This window comes from Choristoneura fumiferana, chromosome 26 (assembly GCF_025370935.1).
Source record: "Choristoneura fumiferana chromosome 26, NRCan_CFum_1, whole genome shotgun sequence".
NCBI classification, from domain to species: domain Eukaryota; kingdom Metazoa; phylum Arthropoda; class Insecta; order Lepidoptera; family Tortricidae; genus Choristoneura; species Choristoneura fumiferana.
The window spans coordinates 4,907,416-4,929,578 of NC_133497.1; the positions used below are offsets into that span (position 1 = coordinate 4,907,416).

The 22,163-nt window shown below is 36.3% G+C and overlaps 1 protein-coding gene across 1 annotated transcript in view; it reads left to right on the forward strand.

Annotated features, from left to right (window-relative positions):
• The window catches only part of LOC141442608 (cilia- and flagella-associated protein 91-like), a gene marked incomplete in the record, with an annotated part of 185,848 nt that overhangs the window by 14,671 nt on the left and 149,014 nt on the right, over positions 1 to 22,163 (forward strand). Inside the window, 5 exon segments of the mRNA XM_074107626.1 lie at positions 8,828 to 8,919; positions 10,158 to 10,303; positions 10,736 to 10,905; positions 11,201 to 11,320; positions 11,752 to 11,841. Of these exon segments, the coding sequence (XP_073963727.1) occupies positions 8,828 to 8,919; positions 10,158 to 10,303; positions 10,736 to 10,905; positions 11,201 to 11,320; positions 11,752 to 11,841 (618 nt within the window).

Genomic DNA, 22,163 nt, shown 5'->3' on the forward strand with positions numbered 1-22,163 from the left:
AAGCATGTTGGAGGCGGCATAACAAACACAACCTGTCATTTTGTCTCTTGTCGTATGATATAAAAGGGCGCCATCGGCATGACTCCTGATTTAAAAAATGCCTGTTTTTATAAATATTGGTGGTTTACGTATTTCCAAATATAATGAAGGACAAACCGGCCTGTGTCCAACAATGGACATCTTTCAACTGACGAAATCAAAAATGACCCTAATTTAACCTACTGTATTCTATAATCTTATGACGAAATTATAACTATCAAAATTAACAACAATTTAAAATCTATTGTTCCTAATTTTGTCTGATTTTGGATACAAACAAGCAAAACGTTATTAATAATCCCAATCCAATTGTAAATGGCTGTATAGTTGCTTTGCCTTTGCCTTTTCTGTACTGGAAATAATTTAAAAAAACAACAATCATTTATGAAAATTGAGGGCAGGTTGAATATGTTTGCGTATTTCTTAAGTGAGGACGGCTGTTCATTTCGGTTGTTATTGCAATTTCAAAATCAGTGTCCACTGCGATAGGTTTAGCAAAAACGCATAGACGAATTGAAATAATTTCATCTTTATTGTACCAGTACCTACGTCAGTTTATATTTGAATCTATGTTATTCCTAAGTTCGAAACCTGATACTTCTTCTGTGTTACCTGCTAATAATTGTTGATCAGTTAACAGTTTTCCTTCGAAAGAAGTTTTCATTTTGGTTTGAATCGTGAATTCGTATTTTTCTGATTTGTCTCTTAGTTATGCTGCAGTGTGTTACGTGTATTAAGGTTTTAGTTACAACCAGTGTTATTTGTGCTAATTTAAAATAGTGATTATTTTATAATCAAATATAACGCAAAGTCGTCTCTGATAGCATGTATTTCATCCAATATAAAATTACATAAAACAATAAGTAAGAAAATGTTATATCGAAATCATTGAAGTTTACGCAAAATAAATAAATAATTAAACGACACCAAAACTGCAACAAACGTTTATTTCAATAATTGCGTTCTCTGCTTGGTATCGTTCTAGTCAAAACCATTTTTTAAATACGAAATGTGTTAAATAATATCAGATAAATATTAATCGATAAAGATTAAAAAAAGGCTGTTGGAAAAACAGAGCAATTTGAAAGATGAAAATTGCAATTCTAAAATAGTAAATTGTTCATTTAATGGAAATGTCTTTTAAAAATTCATTGGTAGGTAGTAAGAAAAGGTTTCAATCAAGAGATTTTAAGGTAAAATAAATGGAATATCTGTCTTGCTCCTCCGCCAAGTAGAAAGGCCAAGTCGTGCGAAACAGCTACGTTTGAGTTGGGAAAAATGTTTCAAAATCAAAATCAAAATATACTTTTATTTTTAGTTTTAGTATTTTTTGATGCCGAACATGCATTTAAGGTGATATCCAAACGTTTCGTCACTTTTTTTTGTTTTTATATTTTTTTGGTGCCGAAAACGATCCGTCGGATCGGATAAATCAAATGGGACAAAAACACATGTGTTCGTAATTATAGAAATGTGTACATTATTTTTTTCTACTAAAATACCATTTCGGCTAAAACTAGGGAAATGAAAACGTGTCTTTGTGTGCTTGAATGTGGAACTTGAAAGTAATAAATCATGAATGTCGTAATTATAGAAATTTGTGTACAATTTTTCCACGATTTCTACTAAAATACTATCTCGCTCGAGATAGGGAAATGAAAACGTGTCTTTGTGTCTTGTGGTGTTGATTTCACTTGGGAAATAGTCTTTTTTTTGGTGTAGGTATTTGTAAAAGTATCGTGTTTAGTCACGCATACGTGTTGTTATGCAAATTGTGGTCGTATTTGTTCGTTTCTGAAATTTCTAGATTCTTCTTTGTCTGTATTTGTTGTTTTTTCTTGTGGGTAGAATAGGATATTGGATACTTTGTCATATACTTTGGTCGTTATGTAGGAAGCCCAATGCACAATGGTTTTTTTTTGGTGTTATTTTTTTGAATTGGAAGAAATGTTTATTGACTGACTTAAATGAAAAAAAAAAATGAATTTTATTCCAGACAAGTCAATCAAATAAAAAAAACAAATAAAGTTAAGTCATGGATTAAATAGTGATAAAAAAAGTAGTAGCTGTGTTAGAATAGTGATAAAAAATAGTGGATGAGTTCAACACACTTTCTATCAACAAACTGCTATAGCAGTTTGGCAGAGGTTTAGATATAAGTATTTTTGTACTCCTTTTGTTTTTTATTTGAGTAGGTAAATAAATAATGAAAAATATAAAGAAATCAAATTGAATGAAATTCAATTACAAATAAAATTGAACATAAATGAAACAAATTAAATTGAACCAAATCACATTTTTTTTAAATTTAATGTTAGGTACAATTAGCAACAAAGATATGACAGCCAAAGTCCCAAAATATGTATACTTACAGGACTTTATTGCCTGAACATTAAGGTCGTGTATACATATTTTTTGCACTTTGGTTGTATTCATATCCTCGTTGCTAACTGTACCTACGTAACAAAGTGATAGATACGAGTACACATCGATTTAGAATGTACCTTACACCTCGCTATGGTATAACGTTTGACAAATAAGGAGGCTTCATAATTTATTTATTTATTAATCAATAAAAAACTAATCCGCTGTAAAATTCAATTAAACGTAGTAAAACACAAAAAAGACAAACAAAAAAAACAAATAAATATATATAAATAAATAGGAAACGAGAGGAGTTGGGTCGTCGACTCAGGGACAAAGGGTTTTGGTGTAGTTTAGTATATTTTTTTTCAATTGCATTGGTATATTTTAATGTCGTTTGAATTAAATAATTATTACTTAAATATTACTTAATTAGGGTTATTTGAAAGTCGTTTTCGTCGCTAACCTAAAACGACGGAACACCGCACCATCCGGCCAAAAGTTGGAGCGTAGGAACTGAGGTATCATTTTTGAATGTTCGTTTCTTTAAAGTTTGATTGTTTTCGGCACTTTGTTTGCTACCATTTCTGAATATAGTTTAGTTTATTGACCATTAAGTAAAATACATTACTTGTCATATTGGAAGTTTTTTAAATAATACTGCTAAAAGATTTGATTTCGGTAACTACGTGGGTCACTAAATAACTACGATTAAATTTAACATTTTAAAAAAATACTCTCCACGATGCTCTATACAAACTTCCATTCGTCTAAACCAACATTGGAAACACTCTTAATCTGACAGGTCAAAAGTAGCCAGGTCAAATGTATTCCTTATTTCTGTCCATTGTAAAGGTTGCCTGGAGAGATCGCTCTGAAGCGATACGCCGCCTATTGCTACCTAGAAAATCTCTATGTATATACTTGTGTTTCTGTACTGTTACTGTATTGGTGTGCAATAAAGAGTTATTGTATTGTATTGTATTGTAGCCACTTCGTAGCATGATTCTTCGAAGCTCGGCCTTTGGTCTACGCAATCGCATAACTTAGATAACTTTCAGCAATGCTACCTGTTGTATACCATTCGGAACTAACTGATCAACAGTTTTCCAACATAGATGTCGATGAATGTCCGCTCCGAGAAAAAAAACAAGCCACCATTTTTTTTCCAGCGTTACGAGGTCTTTGCAATTTTGTCGGCAACTCTCCATCTGAGTGGACCCAAACCGATGATTGCTTCTTACTTTCGGGGTCATACTGATAGATCAATGTTTCTTCACCAATAATGATTTCCGAAACACGTCTTGATGACCCGTTTTCAAAACGTTGACGCATTTCACGGCACCAATCCACACGAACCTGTTTTTCACTTTCGGAGAGCAAACGCGGGAGTCAACGACAACAAAGCTTCCTGACTCTAAAATGTTGGTGTAGCATGGTGTTCACGCACCCCGAAGTAATGCCCAGGATCTTCTCGATGTCCTTGTATGTAATTTGTGGGTCTTCTCGTACCAACATTTCCGTAGTCCACAATTTTTCTGCAGTTTCTGCGTCCGCTTCTTTGATCGTCTTCAAGGTTAGTTTTATCCGTTTTTAATTCACTAAACCACCTAAAAACGGTTGCCCGTGAAAGAGCAGACTCTCCCAATGCTGACTGTAGTCGTTACAAACTTAACTGTTGGGTTAAACCAAATTTGAAATGGTATAGGTCATGGCACGCAAATGTTCCATCGTTTAAGGAAAAAAACGCGGGAAGCGTTGTAGTACTGGAATATCGTATTTTTTTAAATCGAGAAAACGGCTTATTGCGTTTTATTTTTAAATAAATTTGCTTTTAAAAAACATATAACACAGATGTATTCCATTTTTTAATTTCAAGCATCTCAAAACTTATTGAGTGACCCACGAGAAATTCATTAACTGGATAAATAAATTATGCTGTCGTTTCAAATCTCATTGATTTTGTGGATTTTGTTCCTCTCGTCCAGTGGTCGGATGGATTTGAAAAGTTGGTTAAGAAGGTATCAATCAACTACCGTTATAAGAAAAACTACTTATAGAAAAAAAAAACAAGAAAATTACTGAAAAAAAGTTTGACCAAAGTATGGCCGGCCTCAAATAGCCGGAATAGCTTTCTGAATTCATATTATTAATTCAGAAAAGCACGGAAATGCATACTATTTCACTACACATACACTAACATTTATGTATGTACTTATTAAATGAATAAATAAACTAAACTATTCGCCACACACATTCTGTTTTTTTCAGGTTATGAATCATAATTAAAACCACTAATAAAATAAAAATAAAATTAAAATCAAATTATACTTTAAAATCAAAGTTAAAACTTAAAAACTTAAGATAAATTATGAAACTAAAATATTTTTAGTTAGCATGTGCGTACAAAATATGGGGGGATACGGCGCCCCACTTTAAAAAAGTCTGCCTCGGAGCCCGGAGCCCCGTGAATTGTGTTTGTTTATATGCCAAAATGCGAATTTGCGAACAACATCACTGTCAAGTCACAGCACTGGTTTTCAGTCTTTATTTTGGTCTAATCTGAATAACAACTGATTAAGAACTGATTACTGATCCACTACAACTTGTCTTAAAATCCTTTCAATGATCTTTTCGTCCTGCTCCTCTCGTCTGACATCAGGGTTCTCAGACGAACCAAAAGAACGACATCGGAACTGACGAACGTCATCCTGAAGGAAACCTGGAATCGAGTGAGGGATCAAAAAGTTCGGCTGGGCTTCCAGAGGCTTTCCGCTCAGGACCACTCACTTGTGGTGCAGTTTTACAGTTGTATGAGCAGGCGCGGGGGCATCCTGAAATTTTGGAGGGGGTCACTATAGGTTATCGTGGCTAGGGGCAAAAATACCTTTTTTTTTGTAAATTTTCAGAAGATTTTTCAATTTGACGTGTAGGTACGATTTCGAATAGAATAGAATAGAATAGAGTTGATTTATTTGGTGTTAATACGTTGGCTGCGGGATTTACGTGTTTGTGATTCTGGTGCGGTAATAAGTCCAAAGAGCCCCTACCCTACTTAAATTTCAGTGCAGCACTAGGTCCATTGTGCTCCACCACGCAAGAAAAAGAAAATCGTTTTTTTACCCTGGAGGTTTATCGTACTGCATATAGATTTATACCAAGGCATCTACATCTATTCAGCAATATGGTTCTGGCTTCGCCCCGGTCTCGGACTTTTAGAACTATTTAATCATACAATCATTGGTTTCATGGGTACATAGGATCTTAAACTAAAATAAAAATATTTCAAACATGAAACCCTGTAGTAGGGCACTGCAACATAACTTAAAGCTATTTTCATAATTAATAGTTAAACAATAATCCGATAATTTATAAATATGTAATATAATTAGTTTACGTATTCTGGAAAAATTCTGGCAATGTGTAGTAACATTTTTAAATGAGGTATGCCTTTAATAATTTACTGAAGGATTTTTTTTTATTTCGTCTTTAATAGTTTTGGGTATGTTATTATATATTTTTATACAGATAGTATTAGGGCCTGTATTGAAAGTTTTTAATTTATGAGGGGGTATGGGTATTTTATGTCTTGGTCTTAATTTATTATTCTCTTTGTGCTTTGGAAATAAATGAATATATTTTCTAAAAAAATTATATGATTTCAGTATGTATAGAGATGTCAAAGTTAGTATATTGAACTTTTTGTAATATGGTCGGCAACTATCTGATTGTTTTATATTTGCCAGAATTCTGATGCATCTCTTTTGCAATACAAATAGATCCCCATAAAATGATTCCGTTTGTGAGCCATGCATGTGCATATGCGTAGTAAGCACATTTACAGGTCTTCAAATCTGTAGATTTTTTTGAAATTCTGATAAAGCATATGTGAATCTTGACAGTTTATTGGCTATTTTTTGAACGTTTACTTTCCAATTCAAATGCGAGTCTATTTCGAGACCCAGTAGCGTGGACGAATGGATTGGTTTTATTCATTTATTTTGATGGTAAAAATCGATAGTTAGGCAACTTTTTTGATTGAGTTTGAATTGCAGTATTTTTGTTTTATCAAAATTTATTTCTAAGTTATGAAAACTTAGCCATTTTACTACCTTATCAATAATACTCTTTAAACAGGAGTTTAGGTCATTACTTGAATCTGAATCTGACTATGAATATGGAAACACAATCGATATATCATCTACAAATAGGACACAGGGAACATCAAGGACTTTAGGGAGGTCATTTATATAAAGTAGAAACAATACACATCCAAGTAGACTACCCTGCGGGATGGATCCCAACATTCGCTTCCTTTCTGAATTAACATGCAGTATTGCTCTAGCCTTTGCATTGTGATATTTAATTTGGACAAATTGTTCACGATTTGTTAAGTAGGATTCAAACCATTTATGTGCTATGCCTCTGACGCCAATTCCGTAAAGTTTACTTAAAAGGATTTTATAGGATTCTCTGTCATATGCTTTACTCATGTCAAGTAAAATTCCTATTGCATACTGTTTATTTTCAATTATATTCAATATTTCCTGGACTTATCTATAGAGAGCCAAAGCAGTGGATCTGTTTTTCCTGAAACCATTTTGACTATCGTTAAAGATGTTATATTTCTCACAGAAATTATGTAATCTATTTGACATAGCTGTTTCAAATAATTTAGCAAAAGTTGGTGGCAGAGCAATAGGACGAAATTTGGAGGGATCCGTTATGTCACCTTTTTTATATATGGGTTAAACCATTGACAATTTCAAGGAGTTTGGCACAGTTCCGTCACAAAACGATTGGTTGATCAAAGTTGTAAGTGGTATAGTTAATTCTTGGGCACATTGTTTTATAAGAAACGGCGGGAGTTCATCATGACCACAACTTCTCCTATTTTTTAACTTGCGCATCATATTAAATACTTCACGCTCAGACACAGGGAGTTCTCGGTTTTATTGATGACAGCTTGGGTGGTTGGAAAGTTCTTTGCTCCAGGATCCTCATCATTACCAAGAGAAACGAAATAATTATTAAATGCGTCGGCAATAATAGTAGGTGTTTCAACAAGATGTTATTAATGCGTAATGTAATGTTCTCCTCTTTTTGCTCTTTTGTTTTATTTGTGTTTTCTTTTATGATTTGCCACATTGTCCAGATTTTGTGCCATGAGAATTTTTTATTGGCGTTTGTGTTTACAGGATATTTTTAGGCCTTTTGTTACCCATGATTTTTTTATAGTTTTATGCATTTTGATTATCTTTTTAGGAATTATTTCATCGAGCAGTTCTGCTAAGACGTTTGAAAAATTATTATAGTTCTCGTTTACGGATCTGTTTGAAGAAATAATTTGACTCCAATCAATGTTTTGAAGTACCTGTTTAAAATTATTTATGTTATTTTTATTAAATAATCTCTTTTCTGCAAACCATATTTTCTTGGATTAATGAATTTGAGTGTTAGGTGTAGTCATAACAATGCTTTTGTGGTACCATTATGTAATAATTTTTCCAAAGCTCCGTAAAAAATTTGGTATTCGTGGTATTGCTCTGCATTCGTTTTGCCAAGTGCCACATACATGTAAGATAAATAATTTTTCCAAAGCTCCGTAAAAAATTTGGTATTCTCTGTTTCGTTCCGGCCAATACACACAATACTTAAGTAATATATTAAAGTTTACAATTTCAACAGCACAAATCTCAAATATATATTCTATACTTACTCATGTTTACAATATCATTACGTTCCACGAAGTCTATACTTTTATGCAAAAATATACAAACACCGCCACCTTCATAGTTTTCTCTGCAGTAATTGGAAGCTAGATTGAATTCATCAAATCAATTTTTCTTGTAGTTATCCACGTTTCTGTGAAGCAAAGAGCCTGAATTTTTAGTTCTTCTGCAAGTTCTTCGATAAGATGCGATTTTCCTCGAATGCTCTGCAAATTTTGATATGTTATTGTAAGATTATTGGAGAAAAAACGCTTCCAATTTCTGATCCTTGTTTTGACTAAATTAAAAGTTTGGGGTCCATTCCGTGAATCGAGAATGAGGAGCTTTAGTCCCGATATGCAGAGACTAAAGTACCTAACATTTTATAAGAGCACGAGAAGTGAAAAAGTACCTTAGTATATATTTTTGCCTTGTTTAGAAAACTGGTTCTTTCATGCCACTTTTCCCCTAAATCTACTTTCTAAAATGTGATCCTGTCAACAATCATACAATTGGTGGTTCAGCAAATCTTGAATTTTTGTTTCGGACTACCTGTTTGTTTCGCTTTCACAATAGGTACGATAACTGTCACGGCTATAAAAGTAACAATGCAAAAAGAAATATTACTCATCTACTCCTTTTACATGGAAGGGCACCTAATTGTACTTCACTGACTTGGTTTTTAATTGGATATAAAAAAAACGCTTGCGCAGTGCGAGAGAAGGTGATGAGAGAGGCTGCCGAGGCAGGACGGCGGCAGAAGGAGGAACACCGCCGGCGTGAGCACGATGAGATGTTTAAACAGGTTCAATCCAATGGTTTTTACTATGAACTAGCTAGCCGTTAATTATGCAACTTTCCGGGATAAAATATCCTATGTCCATCCAACTCAAACTAATACATATGTAGGTATACAGAATTTCACAAATCTGTTCAATGGTTTAAGACGTAATGAAGTAGCAAACAAACAAACAGAATTACAGACGTTCACTCGCATTTAGGTATAATATTAGTGGGATTCCAATTTTCAAATTCAAGATTCTGATTTTTAAAAACACGAAGTTCATTTCGTCGAATGCCTAATTTCCGAATCAGCGATGAAATTTTCGGAAAAATTATAATCGAAATCTTTGCGAGAAAGGGGAAGTGGACTGTATGGAAATTTGCGAGACAGCGACGAGAGGAAAGTAGGGATGGTGAAGGAAAAGGTCAGAAGAAAAATATTGCGTCTCGCGACAAAATAATAAACAAAATAAGTAAAGCACGCGAAAGAAAATGGCTACTGTAGAAAGCTCTCACCTGAGAACTCCTCGCCTGCTGTGGGGCAGAATCTTAGGGCGTCAGTAACGGGCACCGTTGGCTCGAAGTCTTTAGCTCCTCCGGAGTCACTGTCAACTCTTACCACTGGTTAGCCTTTAGATCAGCGCAGGGGTGCAAGGAATCTTCCGCAGCAAGCACTGAGCTTACGTTAAATTTAAATTACAGTCGAAGGAAAGCTGGTAAAGTTCGGGCAGCGTAACGGCTGCTTACAATTCAAATTCTTAGTTGATATTAAAAAATAGGAAAGACATAAAGAATTGAATGGCGTTCAGCCGACGAGTCAACTCAATTTATTGTCGAAAAAGTGGAGGGGAGCGGTTATTCGGATGTCTGTAGTTTTATAATCCGGTGTGGCCACAGTGAATAAAAATATTAGGAGATCGAGACTCCTGCCTGACATCTAGCAAAAACTAAATACTGTATTTCAGACCAATAATACTTCGCGCTTTTAATTCTCCGGAGTAAAAAAAGTCGGTTATTTAAAAATCCAAATTTTGATATTCGGCTAAATCAATTTCGTGTTTTTAGTAGTTTTTTATTTAGTAATCGAAATAATAAGTCTTAGGAATTGTGAAATTCGGAGTTTTGAAAATCGGAATCAGCAAATTCGGAATGAAATATTTTGGAGTAGGTATTTATTGAGTGTTCCCAAAAACCTTAGGAAAATATGTAAAGATGTCATAAATAACAGTAAACAAACAAATAAATATTCCTTTTTCTTAGGTCCTCGGAGTAACCCAAGACACAGTAGACGCGTATCTCCACGACATACTAACGCAGGGCGTTGAACTAGCGGCAGAGCAGGACGCAGTGCGTCGTGCGAGGAGCGCCGCCGACGAGGTGGACAAGCTTAGGGAGAACGAGTCCATGTTAGTAACAAGCACAACTTACATGTTTATGGCGAGAGCACCTGAAAACCTCCGAGAGGGTCCGTAAATGCTCGGAAAATGGGCATACATTTTGGAGAATGTGCGTCGGGGCTATATGGTTTAATCCACCAGCTCCTTTCTTTGCGCCGTCTTCGCCCTTATCAGTATCTCCAAAATTCACACAAAGCGTTTTCGCTCGTCCTTTATTACCCAGACAGCTAAGGAGTTAAATGCTCTGCCGGCTCCTGTGTTCCCTGATCGCTACAATCTGGCCGTCTTCAGCTGCCCCCTGCGCAGAGCTTTGCGTAATATTCCCTATTTCTAAAAACGCAAGAGGTGCGAGCCGGAGTTTGAGCCCACCATCCCCACGAAGCCAAAAGTTGTTCACGACAAAACACATTGTTTAAGACATAATCTTCCCCGCGGTACCAGGTCAACAGCAGAGCAGAACGAGTTAGTAGCCGAGCTGGTCCAGCAGTTCTTGCTCCCGGAAGCGCACAAGTGCGCCACGCGGCACCGCATCGCGGCGCTCCAGCAGGCTCGCACCGAAGTGGCGAGGAAGACCATATTCGGGGTCATCGACGAGGCTGAGGTCAAAGAGAGTGAGTGCATGCCTATTTATGATGTCCTTGTATAAGGGGTCAATTATTACGTAAGTAAGCGGAATTTTAGTGATTTTGACCTTCCTCCCCTTGTCAGCAAAAAACCTCCCACTAATGTTATTTATAAATTCAAAACTCCGTAAGTCTGTTTGTTTAATTGTTCAAACTTTTTGAAAATGAAATTCGGTATAAATACTGTACATAATTTGAGTCCCAGGGAAGGACACGTAGGATAGTTTTGGAAAATTGCACAGTTACCGCGGGATAGCAATAGACAAATTCTAAACGTTTACAGTTGTATGCGTCCGTTGCGGACGTCCGCTGGACGAGACGTGTCGCTGTCTCTCGTGCAAGGTTATGGAGGAGCCCGTCGAGACCATCCACCGTCTCGATCCGAGGTGGAAGTTTACCAGAGGTTAGGAAAGTTTTTGTTATTTCATTTTATCCAATTGTAAGCAGCTTACCAAATTCTCAATTCACCACATTCTCAGTTCACTTTATTCTCAACTCACCATGCTCTTAGCTGAACACATTCTCATCTCGCTCAGTTCACCAAATTATCATCTCACCATACCCAAGTATTGAACACACTCCAACTGTACCTATAGTAACACCAAGGCGTCGCGTTCCGAGTCTTTACTAGAGTTATACGATAATATTATAAGGTATACGAGTAATGACTTTAGATGTATGCACCACAGAATAAGTAATAGTTGGTATGTGTACTACCTACTCTACTGACTTCAACGTGCCCGCTATTAAAAAAATATATATAAAAAAATTAATCGCTACTAGAAAAAATTGGTACCTGATCAATTAAATCTAAGTCTAAATATTTCGGTGAAGGTCGTCCTCACGAGGAGCCGAAGACGAGAGAAGAGCGTTACCCGCCGCGACACGACATACGTTGCATGCTCAACTCGCTCGTGGATGAAGGTAAGTACCTACCTTCAAACTTTTCTTCGTCGTGTGATCAGAGTAGAATTGCAAATGGTTGCCCGCAATATATGATTTTGAAAATGTTTAGTCTTTAAGAAACATTATTATTAATAATAGAATATTAATTCTGACATGCTTGTATATTTTGACAATTTTCTTATCTGTTAAAGAAAATAAAGATCCTTTTACTAAAAAAGTGATGTACCTACTACATACGAGTATGCACAATCCAGCCCTCTTAGCTATATGCTCAAAAAGAGCGTCTATGTAAAGGGAGTAAAGTTAACGCTTCTGCTGCAATGCTTCTGTATAAAACATAAAAAAAAACCGAAATCCGAAATGGGCAAACTGTTGAAAATTCTAGAGGCAAAGGTAAACATTTTTTATTTCTTATTAATCTTATCGCTGCTCGTCTTCTCGTTGACATGAATTTTCCGTTAAGAGTAGAATTAGGCGCAAAATCATTTTAGCCAATTACAAGCCAATGAGTATGCGCGTGTAAAATCTTCAGCAGCTATTGGTCGAAAGTTTGTGCGTCATTGTGCGATGACCGCCATTTTGATCGGCGGCGGTGCGTCGTTTTGGTTTGTCATTTGCACAACCGGGAAAGAATGAGTTCACCTGTCATTGCACATTCTACCTTGAGTATTTATAAGATTGGTGGAACGAAAACTTTGAACACTGAAGACCTGTATCATGTAAGGTAAGTGCTAAAAATAACTACTAAGTATTTTTTGTATGCCTAGATAAGTACACATGAAAAAAAACTGCGTTTGGGATTATGAATCGATTTGATGATAAGATCTTTTTCAACAGCAGGTAAAACATTAAAAATATCAAGTAGTGATGACAATAACAATCATCCTAATCTAGCAGAATCTAGCGTACTTTTAAAGATCTGTTTTGACAAGATTCTTTCTTAAATTTTGTATGACAATAGACATGACGCCACTTATTTGAAAACTTAATCGACTAACTCTTTATTTCTTACATTAATAATATAAACTTTCACATGAGGGCTATAGTTTTTTGTCTCACTAGATGGCGCACTGTTGCGTAAGATTTTTATGTGTACTTTCAGAGTCTGTTATTACGGGCGTTAAAACAAAGTTTAGATTAAAATCATATTTTAAAACACCTTAAACCGTACCATAAAAATATCCAGCAACCACAGTGTTGCTTAGTCCCATTTTGTTCGGAAAAAAAAGGAGGACAAAAGTTTCCAAAAGACAAAACTGTCTCAAAACACGACATTCATTGCCCCGTAACGCATAATTGCCATAAGCTATTTCAGGTAATGCAAAAATGATTCACATAAAAAATTCTAATTATAAATAACCCGCGTAGCTCACCCAAAAAATGATATTTGACACCCGGAGACCTCACGCTACACTAGCGCCTCTATAGCGAACTCATTCGCGATAAACTTTCACAATTCTCACTCATAACTACATACAAAGGTAAGTATATTTCGGAGCATAAGACTACTATTTCTTTGCGCGAAAAAGGGGAGGTGGACTGCAGGAAAATATGCGAAAACCGACGAAAGCAAAATAGGGATAGTGAAGGGACTAGTCGCTAACAAATATTGCGTCTCTCGACAAAATAATCCAAATAAACAAGCAAAGTACGCGTAGTACTCGCACCTGAGGGATCCATGCCTGCTGCGGGGCAGGATCTTAGGGCATCAGTAACGGGCACCGTTGATTCGGAGTCTTCAGCTCTTCTGGAATTGCTGCCAACTCTTACCTCTGGTATCGCACTTATATCCTTCGCATCAGCGCAGTGTGCAAGGAGTCTTCTGCAGCAGCACTGAGCTCACGTTAATTTAAATCTTCTGTTGAAGCATGGTTTGCAGAGTTTGATTGTTGAAGAATGGTTTGGGCAGCGAAACGACTTCATTGTTTGGTTTGTCAAGTTGCTTGAAAAGTTTCGCATTCCTATTATGTACTTGTATGTATGTAAGCTCACTCGAGCAAAAAAAAGTTATTTCTTTATAAGTGGAAACTGTTTTGGCTTATGCATCAGCTAAGTTATATTTATCTTCAACTGTGTCATATGCCTATGCTGTTTGTTTCCCAAATAAATACGAATTTTTGGTGACTTTAAAAATACGTAAAAACAAAGACAGAAGACGCACCGGCGAATCAGCTGGTTTTATTGCCGAAAAAAGTGGAGAGGAGTGGTTATGCGGATATGTTGGTAGTTTTGATGAATTTGGTGTGATCAATACTGAACATCACTAAAATTATCTCGACTCATCAATTAATCATCCATCAGTGCAACTGCAGGGTAAATGTTTATTATCACCACTGAGTTAAAATGATGTATAAATCAAAATAAAGTCATTAATATCATATTTAATATAATCACTGTCATTAGTACCTTCTCTAGTATTCATTATAAAACAATTATCTTCTGCGATTTATAATTCATAATTCATAATTCATTTATTTGCAATAAGTGTTGGTTATAAAGGTCTTAAATTTAAAGCAATAAAAAATGTTCACACACTTAGCTAACTATAATAGCATGCAAAATATAAAGTTTTATAACCTTAAAATAAAATAAAAATAATGTCAATGTAAGTTATTATGTCTAAGTGAATAATTATGATAAAAATGTCAACTGATCAGATTAAATTTAAATGAGATTAATAATAATAAACCACCATTTTTTCAATTCGTGTCTAAATTTGAAAAATCGGGGTAATGGTTTGTCTCAAACGTTGCGGTAAGTGATTAAATATTTTTATGGACATTATTGACAGTTCTTGGAATATAACGCACTTTTACATGTCGGTAATAGAATTTTCATAGGATCTCTTGGTCTCAGTTTGGATTTGCCATAGGTTTTCTGAACCATTGAGGATAGGTAGCGACAAAAACACATGTCTCCAGGATGTATATGCTGGGCAAAGTTAACAAATGCAGCCTCCTGAAGACAGGCCGACTTCATCTAAGTAAATCCCGCTTGTTATTTTTTTATTTTATGACGTGGTCGCTTTTCTTCCATCGATCAGAGTATACCAACTATATTGCATCGTGGAATAATTTCTTTACATCAGTCGTCATAAATGTTGAGTTATTGGCAGCAATATAATATTCTACTTGGGCTCTCACCAACTCGATGGGGTTAACTTTGCGATGGTATGAAAATAGACGGAGAATTTCGACGCCATTAGTTCTGTTTCCTGTATTAAATAAATATTTATCATACTTACTTATTGTGGGGCGATTTCTTAAAGGACTTGATATTCTTGTGTGTATACAATATCGCATCATGTATGTACTGTGAAGCTCCTGTAAAGATGTTTGTCTCTTAAAGCGTTCTCCAAGTGAATCTCGGGAGCCAAAGTTGTACATAGACCGACCGAAGTGCTGTCTTTTGTAGAATGAAGATCGTTTCGATGGTTGCCTTACCCCAAATCAGCATGCTTTAAGACATTAGAAAATAACTGAAATAACCGGGCAGTTATCTATGTTGGTGAATTGTGTGATTGTTCGTACAGCAGGCAGAGCGCAATCTACCGGCAAGACTGGAAGTATTTGGGCTCCTTTGAAATTTCCATCCATAAAAATAGCCCAAGCCCAAAGCCCAAGAAAAATAGTCTCGTACACAAGTTTCAGTTTCTCTCCATTTAAGGAAATAATTGTTTTAATCTGCCTTATGCAACAAATTGTATGCATTTATAATGCTTCAAACTTTCGTGGTTCACACTCATAACTATTATCTCATCTGGGACTTATCGTTATTACGCTAACAAACGAGAAATAATTAGCTCACATCTTATCTTGATATACATTTAGTTTTAGCTAGATTCAGTACCTAATAAATTGTCTGCGTAGAACCAGTTTAACGCATCTGTTAAGGCAGTCCTGGATTTGTCAATAGGCCGTATAGTATAGGCCGCAGCCTAGGGGCGGCAGCGGCCTAGGGGCGGTATTCAACGAGAAAATTATTATTTTAGAAAGTTACATAGGGCGGCGGATATAAAGTGGCCTACACTCGTAAAAAACATAAATCCGCCACTGTGTTAAGGCCTCATTGATGTGATTTTAATCTTCTTGTTGCCTGTTTACTTAAAAAAATTAAGAAGCGTCTTCAGCGAATAATGCAATTTCCTGTTTCACAGATGAGACAAGTCATTTATATATATTAAAAGGAGAAAAGGACCTAAAATGGAGCCTTGTAGTACTTCAGACTTCATCACGGAACCACTTGACGCGTTCTATTTATGTTCACTGTTTGAATTCTTTGACTGAGATAAGAATGACAAGGTTTAGTGCTTTAGCTGAGAGTCCATATATATTGTTCAAGTTTGCCGATAAGCATTTCATGTTCAATGAAATCAAAAACCTTAGAGAGGTTGGAAAATATTCCTCTCTTGCATCTTGAATATTTTCCCATGCGTCTTAAATCTTCATTAGACTTACGGTGGAGTTGCATCTGTTGTCGAATGGCCTTATCTGAAACCAAATTGCTAACTGCTTTGGTTGATTTATATCGAAATGACGAGGTTAATGGAGCATAAACTTGTCAAACACTTTACTCAACACAAGAAGCATAGATTTATCGGTCGAAAGGATTGGTTCCTTCTTCGCCGGATCCCAAACTCGTTGGATTCCAAACTCGTCGGATTCCAAGCTGGTCGGATTCCAAACTCGTCGGATTCCAAACTCGTCGCACTCCAAGTTCATGGATTCCAAGCTCGTCGGATTTCAAGTTCGTCGGACTCCAAACTTTTCGGTTTATGTACTGTCTGCAAGCGGCCGCGGGCAATCGTGGGCGGCGTGGCCTCCGCAGCGGACGCAGCGCTGTGGGTGGTGGCAGTTCACTGAGCTGTGCTTAAAGGCCTGGCATCGATGACACTGGGCTGATCCTGGGCGACCGCGCCATGGTTCCACTATAACGCTGCGTATGCCCAGTAAAGTAAAGCCCAGTGAAGCAAAATACAATGATCAATGAGTATGGAAAGTTTGTACAGAGAAGTCGCGGGAATGGTCAAATATTCTGACCCCCAAACTAGGTAAAGACCTGTGTCTTGGGGGCCTGAGTGCCTTGGGGGCTTGGGTAGCGCGGTCACGTGGCAGTGGCGGGGATGTTCTCGGTGGTGTACAGCTGAGCGTGGTAAAGACGGGTGGGGCCCCCGCTCGCGACCTTACCTTCTTCATCAGTATGGGGAGGAAGGAACCCCTTCTCCCGCAGGTCCTCCATGATATACTCCGGTGCGGTGGTCGCTGGCAGTCCTCTTATATAAGGACGAAGTAGCCAGCGTTATGGCGCCTTTAGGTCACGAGTCGTTCTTACCGTTATATCAGAGGAAGAAACCTCAAAAGCACCCGCTATTTCTAAATCCAATCATCATGTTTTTGTTGGAATTGACAATTATGGGGCTTTGATTTACCTGTTTCTGAATTAATTACATTCCATACTATATTTAACTTTATTTGCAGCGAATTTAACTTTATTACTAATATCCCTTAGCAATCTGCCTTAGCGGTAAAACAAGTCTTTTTAAATAATTTTGAATTGGGGTCTTTTATTATGGGCTCAAGAAGGACAAGTTTAGGTTCGACGGGAGCTTTTTGAAAAGTGGTGTAACTATAAGTAAAAATTTTCCTGACAAATTGCTGATTGCAAAAGATTTGCAGGAGGTCTATGTGCAGAAGCCCTTTCGGCTAACAATATTGAAATATAAGCAACAATAAAAAATAAAACGGAACAATATTCCTAAAAATGTCCATTGTCGTGTTTTGAAAGTGCCGAAAAGCGCAAATTACGGTTGCTCTCAGTATAATGCTACGTTTAGCCAGAGCGCGGATTTTCAGTGATACCTTTTTTTTTAAGCTACACTATACTTTTTCAGTTTCTTTTAGAAAGGCTTTCCAGTTCTTTCAGTTGAATTTTTCATTATTTCCCCTCCATTAAAAGGTGCAATTACGGAGTATTCATGTGTTGTATTTTTTGTTTTAAAGGACAGCAGTTAGCTTCATACAATTTACTGTAGAATCCTGAGGCCATGTGATTATTTATATTCCAACTTTGGTATTCCTGTCTTGCTTTTTGTGTTTTCACTATCAGCATCCATTTATTTTCTATATTTAGCTTTTTAGTGGCTTATTCTGGCTTTCTGCATTTTGCACGACTTACAGGAGTTGTTAAAATTCATGTTTACTATGCGCTTTAAATGCCTTAGTACATTGAATAAGTTTCTTGGATAAATATTTTTTAATATTACGACTCGAGTTGCTTTTAGTGTTTTTGTACTTTTTGTCCATGGTCATGCAACGTCTACGTCGTTATCCTTTCTTTCCCTTTCATATTGTACACATTGGTGCACACAGATTCTTGTAACGATTAAGTTTCTGCAGAATTATTTTAAGTTACATTTCCTGCTGGCGTGCCTGGACCTAATGCGAGACTGTTACATTTGAGTTCATTTTATATGATTCCGCTTTGAAACAAAATGTAATGTTTGAAATTCCTGTCCTTTGCCGTGAAACCACGAGACGTGCGGTGATCTGGACCCACCCGAAATGCAACTAAATATCAGACGAAGCAATTCAATCAGGAGTCAAATTAACTAAAAGAAAAAGGTGTATCTGTTGATCCAAAGCCTCTTCGAAATTATCTGACTTGACGCCTTTCTTACTTTTCCCTGCTATCCCAAGGATTGGAAACATGCTAAGTTGTTTCGCATTCTTTTTTCCATGTTTGTGATCATTGTTCATCTACAGTGCAGTATTCGTTGTCTTTAGGATTACTGAAATTAAAAGTTGGAAAAATACTAAGTTTTCTGTATCTTATACTTTCTTTACGATAAACGTAGATATAGACATAACTTCATTCGGCATCAAAACGCACACTGGCTCTCTGAATAATTTGCCGTGAAACCACGAGACGTACGGTGCTCTGGCCCTAACCGAAACAGAACTGAATATTAGACGAAGAATTCAATCAGCAGTCAAAATAACTAAAAGAAAAAGGTGTATCTAAAGCCTCTTCAAAATTGTCTGACTTGACGCCTTTCTTACTTTTCCTTGCTATCCCAAGGATTGGAAACATGCTAAGTTGTTTCGCATTATTTTTCCATGGTTCGTCATCTTTAGGATTACTGAAATTAAATATTGGCAAAGCAAATGAGGATTTAGTTGATACAGCAAAAACCACATTGGACTGGTAGAGTACAACTACACACACAAGTACACAGTGTCAAGATCACAAAGCTGAGATAACTTTAGACACTTTAAACATCACATCAAAATGGCGGCCATCAGGGCGTTACTGGGCGTACACATTTTGAATTTGTTGTAATACGCACTTTGTGCGGTTACATTAAAGTTATTTTTACAGTATGTTTTTTTTTGGTTCTGTATTCAGTTTGTTTTGATTTGATGATTTATTTGTAAAACAGGGTCGTTTGTTTATAATTCCTTTATTTTAACAACAAAAATTATACACTTTTTGTTTAACTCGTTTGCCGTACTTAAGTTGAATGGCACTTCTAAGTAGCAGAGAAGCAATGTAAAACTTTATCAATCGAGGTGATGTGGCAGTGGCTGTATTGTCCAATGCGCTAATGAATTTAATGTATCTCTACGTATATTTGAAGTAATTTCACCTTTAAATATTGAAATTTAAATATTTAAATAGATTGAGCAAATTTTAACCAATGTAGCGCATCAATATCAGAAAGAAGAACGAATAGGCACGAACGACTTATAGTTTCAACCAACACAATTTAGAATTTGAGAACAAGAGGAGTAACAGTGTGTCCTTAGCAGGTGGACAGCATAACTTACCTATATTACACGAGGTGGACACGGATGCCATTTTAAAGGGTCAAAATTAATTATGCTCAGGTATTAAAATATTACTTCGTTAAATACCTCCTAATCGTGTATATTATTTATCAATGCGAAAATAAATTTCTTATCTGTTCAGCCATACCCCCGCCCGCATATAGTTAGTAAGTTAACTTAATTTTTAGAGTAGGTACCCTTCTTGTGTAATATGCATTATATACCTACCTAATTGTTGGCAATAAACGCATTTTCTTTCTTTCTTTCTTTCTTTCAGCCTTTTAAACATCAAAACTGGCTACTTCCCTTTACAAATCTAACAACTATACATTAACATGTTAAGTACTATGATTTGAAGGATTATTCTAAGTATCGTTAACACCAATTCCGTAGAGTTGCTCTTCACTTACAGTATTTTTTAAAGTTAATAAAGCCAGTAACACCAAATAAATAGGACACGAACTTCTACTTTCCGGTCTTAGGTGGGTTAGGTGCCAGTGATAAACCAAACCATGAACAAAATAAACCATGTAATTTCGGTAGCACCAAATAAGTAGTAGAGGCATAAGTAGATGAACACAGATTTCCACTTCCCGGGGTCTTACATGACGACTCCTGAGAGTTAGGCACCAATGATGAGATGATGGTTATTTGAGCGCCACCGGGTACGAACGAGTATGTACTCGATGGCATGGCGTTTAATGCGAAAGATGTGCGTCGCTCACAAAATCCTAACAACACCCTGAGTCTTGTTAGGCTGATTTCTTTGTCCAGCATTATCATTATATTCTTTTCTATGTTTTCGTTGGCAGCTAAATATTGCTTCATATTTATTAGTGCCTGCCACTCTCGCATAGCTACTTGTATGTAAAGGATTTTTCTACTCCTATACTGTAATCTGTGATTTACTTAATCACGAACAGTAATATAACAGCATACATAAAAAGATTCTGGAAAAGTCTATATTGTCTATTCCCCATAACAGCACTGTATCGTAATGTTGCTAAAACGATACTGCAAACTGCAACCACTTACTTTTTTTTTTTTAAATGCGTACGTTCGGACAGGCTAAGGTGCAGCCAGTTACATATTTTATATGGTTTTTATACTGAATAAAAACTTTCCGAACATAATCCATAGCCTGCCAACGCTGCCAACATAAGTAACGCGTATTTTTAACATCGTCACAGGCAAGTAAACGTGAATCAAAAACAAAATTTAACTTTTTAATTTTGTCATTTTCATATTTGTCACTTGTTTATTGTTGTTTACCTTCTCTTTGCGTTTGCCATACTTTTTACTAAAGTATGAAAACGTTTAAAGTTTACTATTTCTCTAATTTTGTATTGTAATTTATAAGTATCCAGTCGAAGAAAAAGTATTGTATGCAACGTTGTATAAGTAAGTCAAAAAAAGCTCGTGGCGTCTTTTTTCTTACGATGTTCGCTAAAGCTCACATCGTAACTCACGCCACTCATCTTTTTTGAACCCTGTTATACAACTGTTGCATAAATACTATAATATCACGGCCTACAATCCATTCACCTTTCTTTCCAGTTTGATGCAAAATAAGCTTTCCGTTTGTTCGTCTTTGAAAGCCTACCTCCTAAAAGTAAAAAAAAAACTTCATTGTACTCTGCCACTGGGTACAAAATTATTTAATCAATGCCTTTTCCTTTATTATCACAACCGCCTCCACTACCACAACCTCCGTTGACACAACCACCTCCTGTATCACCGCCGCCGCTGTCATAACCTCCAGTATCACCAATTCTGCCATTCCAACCAAGCTACTAAGGCCCTGTTCACATTATTCCAGTAAAACAATTCCAGTATAATGACACTGCGCTGCTGGTTCAATCTGTTGTAGTTAGTTAACATCGCGGCCCGCAATATCATTGTACTGGAATGGTTTCACTGGAATAATGTAAACACAGCCTAAGCCTCTTAACGTGTGTATTAAAACAACTTCGAAGAGTGTAGATTGTCATTGGTTAATTTACTCGAAGCCGTTACATAAAAAAAGAGTGTAGATACGCCCAGTACCGACTTGATGGTAGCCATTTTGATTTTTTGTTAACTGTTTCTATCTCGGAGCGGCTAGGTTTACCGTGACAAGTTTAATGTTGTCAAGCTTTCAATTATATAGATCAATATGGTTTCGTATGACCTTTCCATTGTCTAATGTCTTCATTACATAAGTGGATATACGTGTTGTGTGGCCCAGACCCGGGGATAATGTTAAACACAGAGGCTCTATATATAGGTATAGGTCACCGGTAATTGGATCATCATGGTCCCACTTAATTAAAAACAAAACAAAATTCAACGCTATCCTAGAACCCAACTGACGTCGCCTGTCACGCTACAGATAGATATCAAACATTTTGCTTTACATTGCTTCTTCGAATAAAACTTAGTGTAATAAAAAAAAAACTAATTATTTTTAAAAGTCGCTGAACTAATGTTGTTCAGTTTGACCAGTACGATCTATGTTTTAATTATTTGCTCATG